The sequence below is a fragment of the Maylandia zebra genome, linkage group LG23, assembly GCF_041146795.1.
Source record: "Maylandia zebra isolate NMK-2024a linkage group LG23, Mzebra_GT3a, whole genome shotgun sequence".
Classification (NCBI taxonomy): Eukaryota; Metazoa; Chordata; class Actinopteri; order Cichliformes; family Cichlidae; genus Maylandia; species Maylandia zebra.
In genome coordinates this window covers 41,809,372-41,821,703 of record NC_135188.1, presented here as the reverse complement: position 1 = coordinate 41,821,703, position 12,332 = coordinate 41,809,372, and the positions used below count along the sequence as shown (strand labels likewise).

The 12,332-nt window shown below is 39.5% G+C and overlaps 1 protein-coding gene across 4 annotated transcripts; it reads right to left on the bottom strand.

Annotated features, from left to right (window-relative positions):
• Positions 1–4,771: 4,771 nt before the first annotated feature.
• On the bottom strand, positions 4,772–11,204 carry LOC143415018 (interferon-induced protein 44-like). 4 transcript variants are annotated; one of them, XM_076880323.1, is made up of 8 exons: positions 11,153–11,204; positions 11,006–11,060; positions 8,577–8,610; positions 7,880–8,075; positions 5,912–6,061; positions 5,648–5,819; positions 5,425–5,525; positions 4,772–5,229 (listed from the first exon to the last, which is right to left on the bottom strand). In XM_076880323.1, exons 5-8 carry the CDS (start codon positions 5,993–5,995, stop codon positions 5,053–5,055), a joined length of 534 nt encoding a protein of 177 aa, XP_076736438.1. In that variant the 5' UTR covers positions 5,996–6,061; positions 7,880–8,075; positions 8,577–8,610; positions 11,006–11,060; positions 11,153–11,204; the 3' UTR covers positions 4,772–5,052. The 4 variants fall into 4 exon arrangements, with proteins under 4 accessions (XP_076736438.1, XP_076736439.1, XP_076736440.1 ...); XM_076880324.1 differs by having other exon boundaries at positions 7,900–8,075; XM_076880325.1 differs by lacking the exon at positions 7,880–8,075.
• Positions 11,205–12,332: the final 1,128 nt, after the last annotated feature.

Here is a 12,332-nt window from a genome sequence, read left to right as displayed (position 1 = left end):
GGATCCAGGCTTTATATTGTAAGATGCAAAACGTTTATATATACATAATATTGTTGAAAAAATAAAGAAAGTTAAAAATCAAAATAAGTTTATTGTCACGGTGGCAGATGTGATTGCAATATGAACCCGGAAGCAGACAAGGGAGAGATGGAACTGAATCTTAACAAAAAGCAAACCATTTATTAGGTTGAAAAAACATGAACACAAAACAAGGCCCAGCAAACAGGGGCGACAACTAAAACTAAAACCTACACTGGGAATAACTCAGTATGACTATGACAACTATGACAGGAAAAACATGAACATGAATCCGAGGAGGTGCATGCGAGAAACTCTGATGAAAAAACATGAACATGAACATGGACCTAAACAGAATCAGGAGATAACCTGAAACCCGGAATAATGTGAACGGAGGAAAACAGACACACCAGCACTGACCAGAGGAAGACAGCGGACTTAAATACACAGAAAATAAAAGGGGAAGTGGAAACACAGCTGACACAAATGAACCTGACACCACAGGGGAAGCAAAATGAAACACACTGAACATGGAAACACAACCCTTTCATAATAAAAGACGAAACAAGGAGAGACATAGACGTGTGATGGGCTGAGTTGAAAAAGCAGGAGGAGTCACAGGAATTATTACAAAAACATAGTTTTCATTTATCTAACCCAAAAAAGCTGTGATGGATGGCCTTCGCCTCACGGTAATGCACCAAAGCTTTTAATCCGCCACCCTCCAGCCCAGAGGACATAGTTGGACTGGCCATCGGGCATACTGGGCATTTGCCCGGTGGGCCGATGGTGATTTTTCGTTTTTATGGGCCAATGGGTTTTTTTTTCATTTTTTCCCCGTAACAGTATAAACACTGAAAGGTGGTGGATTGGCCAGATGCTGGGAGATGTGTAAAAATAATTCAATTGTTTGGTGGTGGCTATTGCGGAGCTTCCACAGATTCAGTAACATTAGCAAGTGGTGGAGGCCAGCAGATGCAACACGCTGGCAGGTGGATGATGGAAAGGCAGGAGGAGCAGAGGCCGGAGGCGGTGAACTGAACTTCAGGTAAGAAGTTATGACCTGCAGTCTATCTGGGTCAGATATAAACCAAGTTTAGGTGGAGTTTATTTTCGTTGTGCTGACTTTTTACAGTCAGTTACAATAACTCGTACTGCGTGAGCTAGCATGAAGGAGTTTCTATACAGCTGTTCTGTTGCTATGATGTTACTGATAGTGAACTTTATTTTATTCATAAGGTTAGTTAGTAGAGTTGCCAACGGCTCCTTAAAAAATGGAATGGTCCCTCATTCAGAGAAAATATTATGTGTTTTGTATTGAGCTGAGAAGAGACACAGTTTGTCCCGTACTTTAGCTAGAATGGGAAAAGACAAAAAGCTGGAGTTATTCTGTCTTTACGCTGCACAGCTGCCTCTTCTCTTATCCCCCCCCCCCCTCCCTCCCTCTTCTGTTGCTACTTTGATCATGAAACTGATCAATGATCAGCTGATCGGCTTTTCTCTCTTGTTTATTTATCTCCCACTTTGCGCCAGAAACAGGAAACCAGCGGATGTCACGCTAAACAACAGCAGCACGTTTAAGCTTGATCAGCTGTTGTTAGAATTTATTTAATATTAATTTCTAGTATCAGCTGATGTTTGCTGGAGCCACAGCTGTAAAGCTGCTGGTCATGATATCGGTTTGTATCAGAATCAGAATCAGAATACTTTATTGATCCCTGGGGGAAATTATTTTTTGTTACAGTGCTCCATTTTAAACCAACATTAAGACAAGACAGACAATACGCTAACTAAGAATAGTACAATATATACATATATATACATACATACATACATAAGTCACTTATAAATAAATAGTTGGAAAAGAAACATGTGTAGCTGTAGCAGCAAACAGTGTGTTAAGTGGATGCGTTGTACAGGGAGATGGCCACAGGCAGGAATGATTTCCTGTGTCGTTCAGTGGTGCTTTTCGGTAATCTCAGTCTCTCACTGAACGAGCTCCTGTGACTGACCAACATGTCATGGAGTGGGTGGGAGGTGTTATCCAACATTGTCTTTATCTTGGACAGCATCCGCCTCTCCGACACCACCTTGAGGGAGTCCAGCTCCATCCCCACAACATTGCTGGCCTTACGGATCAGTTTATTAAGTCTGTTGGCATCTGCGACCCTCAGCCTGCTCCCCCAGCATGCAACAGCATAGAGGATCGCACTGGCCACAACAGACTCATAGAAAATCCTCAGCATTTTCTGGCAGATGTTGAAGGACCTCAGTCGCCTCAAAAAATAGAGACGACTCTGGCCCTTCCTGTAAAGTGCTGTGGTGTTTTTAGCCCAGTCCAGTTTATTGTCAATGTGTACTCCAAGGTATTTATAGTCCTCCACAATGTCAACACTGACCCCCTGGATTGAAACAGGGGTCAAGTGTTTCCTGGTCTTCCTGAAGTCCACGATCAGTTCCTTGGTCTTTGCCACGTTGAGCTGCAGATGATTCTGCTCACACCACGTGACAAAGGAGTCGACCACAGCCCGGTACTCTGTCTCATCATCCCTGCTGATGCATCCAACCACCGCAGAGTCATCAGAAAACTTCTGAAGATGGCAGGTCTCTGTGCAGTGGCTGAAGTCTGTGGTGAAGAGGGTGAAGAGGAAGGGGGAGAGGACAGTCCCCTGTGGTGCCCCTGTGTTGCTAATCACCTTGTCAGACACACACTGTGGGAGACGTACATATTGTGGTCTTCCTGTCAGGTAATCAACAATCCAGGACACCAGAGAAGCATCCACCTGCATCGCTGCTAACTTATCACCCAGGAGGGTCGGCCTGATGGTGTTGAAAGCACTAGAAAAGTAAAAAAAACATGACCCTCACAGTGCTCGCCGGCTGGTCCAGATGGGTGTAGACACGATTGAGCAGGTAGATGATGGCGTCCTCAGTTCCGAGACGAGGCTGATAAGCGAACTGAAGGGGATCCAGATGTGGTCTTACTATGGGTCGTATATGTGGTGAGAGGGAAACATGAAGATGAAACCAGGAGATGTCCTTACTGAATCATCAGAGCTGAACAGTGATGGAGAAACAGGTTTACCTTTTAGGTGACATGAATGAGTTGAAGGGAAGTTATGAACTGTTTCTGAGAGACAAATAACACCAGCATCCTTTTTCCAAGTAGCTGACAGCTGGTAACTGTGCAGGGGCGGATCTAGCAAAGTGTTGCCAGGGGGCCAGGTAGGGCATTAACAGGGAGAGGGGGGTACAAAGAAATACTTTTCTTTCTTATTCTCATTTCAAATATTTAGCTTTTATTAAATAATTATCTGAATCTTGCGAACAAAGTTTTTATCTGACGTAAAATGTATAGAGATCATACATATACCAAAAAGACAGTGTACATCACTGTCACAACAGCGTTTGTTTTCATTCAAAGGCTTTATGGCTTTAATACCTGGTGGGCTGGTCTGTAGTGAAAATGCCCAATTTTTTGTCCCAGTCCAGCCCTGCAGGTTAATACTGGCAGTGTCACCATGCCAGCTGACTGTATTTCATCATCAGCCAGTGTTGTTCTTTATACATCAATATTACCAAAGTTTACCATAAGGCAGCATATAAAGTATTTACTTGCTTTCAGGTGTTATTCAAATGTTAGTCTTTTCATTTGTTTCCACACTTTTTTCCTGTTTCAAAATCAAACACCAGTTTGTGAGAAGATTATCTTCTTTTTTTAATAGGCATTGGTTTTGCATTGGCTAATTTGCCAATTGTATGTTAAAATGTTCGTATTTTAATATTCAAAAATGTTTTTGCCCAAAACATATGTGCACTACATGTCAGTAAAAATACTATGCAAATATTGATGTCCTTGACTGCTGAATAAACACTGACTGATTGTATCTCTTGTACTTTATCAACGCAGTATCTAAAAACTTTGCACCGTAGTGGTTAAAATCTCATTCTAATAAGAGTTAAAAGCGCATTTGGTTATTAGGTTTATAGGGTTATTGAATTATGGTTAACGGTTGGTAGAATTTTTTTTAAACATTATCTGACAATTACATCTGCCACCCTTCTCCAAATCTGTGCCCCTACCTGGCCCCCCCAACAAAAATTTTCTAGACACGCCACTGCAGAGTGACAGAAAACAAGAAGCTCAAACATGCAAAGACACAGACGTACACAGAACAGAGGGGGCACAGAGAAACATGAAGGGCAAGGGATCAAAGCTAGAAACCATAGAATAAATCACACAAGTACAAAATACAAGAATCACAAAGAACTAAAAACGCTGGGTCAGGAGACCCAGGCTCCTGACAGCAGTGAAGTTTTCCAGCTGTGGTTAAAGAGTGTGCACTGCAAGATGTGTTTTGATTAACCCCTTCAAGTTAATGCAGCATGCAATTTGTATTTTATATGTTGTTAGAAAAGTAAGATGTTTATTTGTGACACAACTGTTGCGTTTATGTTAGTCACGTGTAATATGTCAACATTTGTAAAGGTCCCAGATTTTAAGCCAACAGACCCCTTATTGATCCTCTACCTAATCACACGAGCCAAGGTGTGAAAATGGGTGTGGATGCAGAAGATGCAGATGTAATTACAGTTCAGAAAACAAGAAATCAACTCAACAGATCACAGTCACCACCACCAAAATCAGCACACCTCCATTTACCTTCCATCTGTGCATGTGTATCTTTTTAGCTTTTTAATTTTCTTAGCAAAATTAGGATTCACTGCGTTAATGCACTGATTCACAGAGGACAGCCTTACAATGATTTATTTGAGTTACACAGCAGACAACAGGTTACATGCATATATCTGTCATTCTTCCTGCAGTTAACATTTTTGATTATACAGTAAAGAACAAAAAGTAGATGTATTGATTTTCCAGGAAGGTTATTTGGATTTAATTTGCAAAAGAAAATAAGTTAAAGAAAACAAGAACAAGACAAAAATTCAGTAGGATTAGATTTCTCATGAAATTAACTTTTTGTGTGACTTTTTTGTATAACATTTTCATTTTCTATCCCCCTCACACACTGATTATAGGTCAGGATCATCCTGGTCATTCAGGTAGTCCTCTCCATAGTCAATGATCTTTTTCAGTACACTCAGTATAAGTGAATCCACATCGTTCTCCGTCTCAATCTCTGTGTGGTAGTTCTTCACGAGGAAGATGCAGTTCAGTGGAATACCCAGGTTCATGCTCACTGTTTCCATCTAAGTTTAAACAAAATTACATTTTAAAAACTGAAACTGTATTGTTGCACTAGTGACATAATTATAAATTACTTCTTGAATTATTTGTACTGATTCCAGCTGAGGTTTCTGTACAAATATACTGAAATGTACAGATAAATTAGAGATGTTATATTCATGTGTAAACTGTCTACATATGCATGAAAGTTACTTCACCTGCTTATTCAAGTACTTGCTCTTGTAGACGTTCTTTATGTCTTTTTTGACTTCAGGACAGGCTTCATCAATTTTAGTCATGATAGCTATTTGTGGGATCCCTGCCAATACAGAAACCAATGCAATCAATTACATAATTTCTTAGGGATTAATAAAGTATGTTGATTAATTCTTATCTCATGTTTTTGAAATTGTACATCATATGAACGACAACTGCTCTCACCTTTGTCACGAGCTGCTGATCTGACATCTTTCATCTTCCTGACAGTTTCATCATTCATTATGCTCACTGTGTCAGCAGGAATAACTAAAACCAGAATGTGGACTTTGTCATCTAAAGTGGGAAAACTGTTGTAGCTGGAATTTGTTTCAGGCAACGGAGATGTGGGATTGAACTGGAAAAAAGCAAAGTCACTGAAACCTTTTTGCATGATACAGTTTCTGTATCACAGCACTGTGTACAAGCATCTGAATGAAGATTTCATACCCTGTAATCTTCGTTTACATGTCCTCTAATGGCAAGTTTGATGTCTTCCACATGAATTCCTTTGTCACTGGACTGAAGGCCCATGGTGTCATTGAAGACAAAAGGGTAAAACGTTCCTGGCTCTCCTTACTGAATTTTATATGTCCTGAACTGTAAATAAAAAATGTAGTGTTGTTACATTAGTTCAGGATACTAGAGACCCTAAAAAGTTTACCAAATAATTTACAGTCTAGTTGTACCTACTATCTTACTTTTTCTAGTTCAGTGTCTATATGGCAGTTACCACTGCAGTGTGTAGTGCTAGAAAATCTGTTTTTTCATGTAATGCTCTAACAGCAAATGCCATAAGAATAGATACTGTGGCTTGCAAAAGTATTCAGCCCCCTTGAACTTTCCCACATTTTGTCACATTACAGCCACAAACATGAATCAATGTTATTGGAATTCCACGTGAAAGACCAACACAAAGTGGTGCACACGTGAGAAGTGGAACAAAAATCATACATGATTCCAAACATTTTTACAAATAAATAACTGCAAAGTGGGGTGTGCGTAATTATTCAGCCCCCTTTGGTCTGAGTGCAGTCAGTTGCCCATAGACATGCCTGATGAGTGCTAATGACTAAATAGAGTGCACCTGTGTGTAATCTAATGTCAGTACAAATACAGCTGCTCTGTGATGGCCTCAGAGGTTGTCTGAGAGAATATTGGGAGCAACAACACCATGAAGTCCAAAGAACACACCAGACAGGTCAGGGATAAAGTTATTGAGAAATTTAAAGCAGGCTTAGGCTGCAAAAAGATTCCCAAGCCTTGAACATCCCACAGAGTGCTGTTCAAGCGCTCATTCAGAAATGGAAGGAGTATGGCACAACTGTAAACCTACCAAGACAAGGCCGTCCACCTCAACTCACAGGCCGAACAAGGAGAGCGCTGATCAGAAATGCAGCCAAGAGGCCCATGGTGACTCTGGACGAGCTGCAGAGATCTACAGCTCAGGTGGGGGAATCTGTCCATAGGACAACTATTAGTGGTGCACTGCACAACGTTGGCCTTTATGGAAGAGTGGCAAGAAGAAAGCCATTGTTAACAGAAAACCATAAGAAGTCCCGTTTGCAGTTTGCCACAAGCCATGTGGGGGACACAGCAAACATGTGGAAGAAGGTGCTCTGGTCAGATGAGACCAAATTGGAACCTTTTGGCCAAAATGCAAAACGCTATGTGTGGAAAACTAACACTGCACATCAGTCTGAACACACCATCCCCACTGTCAAATATGGTGGTGGCAGCATCATGCTCTGGGGGGACTTCTCTTCAGCAGGGACAGGGAAGCTGGTCAGAGTTGATGGGAAGCTGGATGGAGCCAAATACAGGGCAATCTTGGAAGAAAACCTCTTGGAGTCTGCAAAAGACTTGAGACTGGGGCAGAGGTTCACCTTCCAGCAGGACAACGACACTAAACATAAAGCCAGGGCAACAATGGAACGGATTAAAAGCAAACATATCCATGTGTTAGAATGGCCCAGTCAAAGTCCAGATCTAAATCCAATCGAGAATCTGTGGGAAAATCTGAAAACTTCACAAATGCTGTCCATCTAATCTGACTGAGCTGGAGTTGTTTTGCAAAGAAGAATGGGCAAAGATTTCAGTCTGTAGATGTGCAAAGTTGGTAGAGACAGACCCTAAAAGACTGGCAGCTGGAATTGCAGCAAAAGGTGGTTCTACAAAGTATTGACTCAGGGGGCTGAATAATTACACACACCCCACTTTGCAGTTATTTATTTGTAAAAAAATGTTTGGAATCATGTATGATTTTCGTTCCACTTCTCACGTGTGCACCACTTTGTATTGGTCTTTCACGTGGAATTCCAATAAAATTGATTCATGTTTGTGGCTGTAATGTGACTAAATGTGAGAAGCCCTGGGGACCGAATACTTTTGCAAGCCACTGTACATCCTCATACATACTGCAATGGTGAAGCTGTCACCAGAGGTTGCTGCTGCCAAAGCTCGAGTTGCGATTTTGCCTCTTAAAACACTGTCGACAGAGTTGATGAAGCTGGACTTTCCAGCACCTGGTGGTCCATAAAGCATAATTCTGAGATGCTGGACATCTTTGTGAGGCTTGTAATCTCTGACAAGCTGCAGGTCTCGCTCTCTTTCACTGTTCATTAAGAAAATTACAATAGGATTTAGTGTGCACTTACAGTTTAACATTATACAACAGTAATATAAACAAACACAAAATAACACAATAAACTGATAACTCAAGCGTTCTGCCTCAGTGTGCGAAGTTACATAAATGAGGCATTTGATGTTTCATGTAACTCATTGGTCTGATTGTAAGAGGCGGAAGAGGAAAATGTGATGCTGATTTCTAAAGATTATAATAAGTATAACAGCAAGAGACAAACAAGTAGCAGAAAATGATTAATCTTTTGAATTCCTAATTTAATACATTTATTTTAGCACTCAGTGCACACTCAGCACTGTGATTCATTGCCAACAGAACAGCTGCACATTGGAGGTCTGAAACTCTCTACCGATACATTTATACATTATATAATCTGGTCTGACATTTACATCTAATAACAAGCATGTGTAAAAAACACGAGTCACATCAAAGTTCTGGAACACAAAAAAGAACCACGCCCATAATACTCACATCCATGGTATGTTCCTTTCTTCTTTCTGTAAAACTGTAAAGTGAACATGTTAATTTTGTGAATAACAACACAAGGGAATTTTAAAAAAATAATCATGTGATGATTTAATCTTAATATTTAAACAATTTTGTATTATATTTGAAATATCTTACGAGGAGATAAAGGTGGAGGGGGAGGGGGAGGTGGAGTACCTGCAATTAAAATATGACAATGTAGCAACATTTTTGCAACACTTTTCCATATTCAGTGTTACTTATATAATTTACTTATTTCATTTTCTTATGTCAAATTAAATGTTACCATTTTCCACGTTCAGAACAAAAGTACATGATGGTATCTTTTGCATTATAAAATCACTTTGCAAACATCTATGACTAATCCAGATCAAGATAACACGAGAATCGAGGATTTTCTTATTTTAGCAGCTTTGATTTACACACCTCAAAAAGCTATTTGGTAGGTAGGTATGTAGGTATGTAGATACAGCGGGGAAAATAAGTATTTGACACATCAGCATTTTTATCAGTAAGGGGATTTCCAAGTGGACTATTGACACAACATTTCCACCAGATGTTGCCATCAAGCCAAATATTGAAGTCATACAATCAAATCAGAACATATAAGTATACAAGTTAAACCATAATAAATAAAGTGAAATGACACAGGGAATAAGTATTGAACACACTTTATTCAATACTTTGTAGAAAAGCCTTTGTTGGTGATTACAGCTTCTAGACGCCTCTTGTATGGATAGACCAGTCGTCTGCATTGCTCAGGAGTGATTCTGGCCCATTCTTCCACACAAACGGTCTTTAAATCTTGAAGGTTCCTTGGGCCTCTTTTATGAACTTTAATCTTCAGTTCTCTCCATAGATTTTCTATGGGATTTAGGTCAGGTGATTGACTGGGCCATTCAAGCAACTTGATTTTCTTTCTTTGAAACCACTTCATTGTTTCCTTGGCCTTGTGTTTGGGATCATTGTCTTGCTGAAATGTCCACCCTCTTTTCATTTTTAGCTTCCTGGTAGATGGCAGCAGATTTTTATCCAGAATGTCCCGGTACATCTCTCCATTCATCCTGCCTTCAATAATATGAAGTCTGCCAGTACCCCTTGCTGAAAAGCAGCCCCAAACCATGATGCTTCCACCCCCAAACTTGACTGTTGGTATGGTGTTCTTGGGGTGGTGAGCAGTGCCATTTCTTCTCCAAACATGGTGTGTAGAATGACTGCCAAAAAGTTCAATTTTGCTTTCATCTGACCATACTATAGTCGTCCAATAATCCACAGGCTTCTCCAAATGCTGTTGTGCAAATTTTAACCGAGCCTTGACATGCTTTTTGTTCAGCAATGGAGTCTTGCGTGGTGAGCGTGCATGGATGCCATGGCGGTTCAGTGCATTGCTTATAGTTTTCTTTGAAACAACAGTACCTGCTGATGCAAGGTCTTCCTGAAGTTCTGTCCGAGTGGTTCTTGGCTCTTGGAGAACCCTCCTGATTATTCTTTGGACTCCTCGGACAGGGATCTTGCGTGGAGCACCTGATCGTGGCAGGTTTATGGTGAACTGATGCACTTTCCATTTCCGGATGATGGCCCCCACAGTGCTCACAGGAACATTCAGCATTCTGGAAATGCACCTATAACCATTCCCATCAAAATGCTTTTCAACGATAAGATTACGAAGATCTTGAGAGAGTTCTTTGCTTTTACCCATCATGAGGTCTTTCCTGTGTGCCTTCTGGGTAATGAGGAGCCTTTATAGGCCATCAATTAGGACTAAAGCAGCTGATATCAATTAGTACTGATAGGGGACAGGATTTCTCTATCAATACTGACAGATTTCAGGTGATCTCCTGGCTTTCTATGTCATTTTGCCCCTTGTTATCTCCATGTATTCAATACTTATTCCCTGTGTCATTTCACTTTATTTATTGTGGTTTAACTTGTATACTTATATGTTCTGATTTGTTTGTATGACGTCAATATTTGGCTTGATGGCAACATCTGGTGGAAATGTTGTGTCAATGGTCCACTTGGAAATCCCCTTACTGATAAAAATGCTGATGTGTCAAATACTTATTTTCCCCGCTGTAGATAGATAGACAGACAGATAGATAGATATAATTTTATTTCGAACATGCAAATATAATTGAAATAACAACAGAAAAAAAAACCCCAAAACGTAAATATCATCAAGCTATTTGGTAAGTCAAGTCAAGCAAGTTTTATCTGTAAAGAGCAATAATATATGAAAAAGCCCAAAGAGCTTAATATGCATGAAAACATACTGGGAGTAAATGAAAAACAGAAAACAAACAAACAAAAAAACTCAAAATTTAAGAACTTATTAAAGCAGAGCTACAAACAAACAAGCAAACCATCACAAATATTTAAGCCATAAAAATGTTACCCAAAAAAAATCTGCTTACCCCGAATAAATTTTATAAGTTTCCTAATGAAGCTCATGTTTTTTGCACTGACTACCTGTGAATAAAACAGGTAGTTGATTAAATGCCAGTTGCATTTAATAATTGTTTTTCTTACAGTACTGAAATGATAACACAATGTTAGCATACCTGAGTATCCAATTGTGATGGAAAAATAGTGGTTCTCTGGTGTTGCCTTCACTGATGTAGGCTGAGTATGACTTTGTTTTATATAAGCATGCTTTCAGTTTTATTTGAGTCATGTGACTTCTGTGAATTCCCTCCTCACTTGTCCACACTAGTCCGTTATAGCTTCTTTGTTTGTATGTGTCATACACACGTATTTCTTAGAATGGAATTATTGATTCAAAAGTAGCTTCTTAGTGTGTGGTAATTAATGACTAATGCTAATAATTACCACAGTGTACACAATACCTGGTTCTAAATGTAAGTTTTTAACCTTTGGTTGTGGAAGAAAAAAAGTATCAAAGCATCAGCTTTTTCTGGATCAGAGTTTGCATATCAGCCACTCAATCAGTTTGCTCTACATGTATTCTACAGAATCTCCATGTATTCCAAGTTCTGAACTCAAAGTAAGTACAACTTAAAATAATCCAAACTTCCAATTTACAAATAAAAAAATTGCAGAAATAAAATGTGAAGCTAAATTAACTCACATTAAAAAAAAAGGCCAGAGCAAAATGACAGACCAGCAGTCATTGTTTTTCCTACAATATTGACACATTAGCATACCTGAATATCCATTATGCTATAAAAAAGTGGTTCTCTTACGTTTCCTCCACTGATATAGACCAAGTTTGTTTTATATAAGCATGCTTTCAGTTTTATTTGGGTCACTTTGATGAATTCCCTCCTCTCTTGTCCACACTAGTCTAGACCACATTAAAAAAAAAGGCCAGAGCAAAATGACAGACCAGCAAGGTCAACATCATCAGACGTAAAACCAGGGCCAGATTTGGACAAGTTTTCCACAGCTTCACCTCCACCCTACTCTGACCGTGAAAAACAAGCTTCAAGAGCAACCAATCCCAATCTATCCCAGGCCAAACCAAAAATTGCTGGATCAATTGCACCATGTCTTTCTCCTCAAATCACCAGATTGGGAAAAGAGTTTAACCTAAGAAGGAGTGAGCACTAAAAACTGTAAAAATAAATTCAATTGAAAAAAAGAAAATGTCCTGTTAGTTTTTTGCCAGGAGATTTTTTTTTTTTTATCGGACTTTCACAGACTTTTCCAAAACTAGTAAAACAGAAAATTCTATAGATTGACAGTAGATCATCTGCACTATTTACTGACATTTCCTTCAAA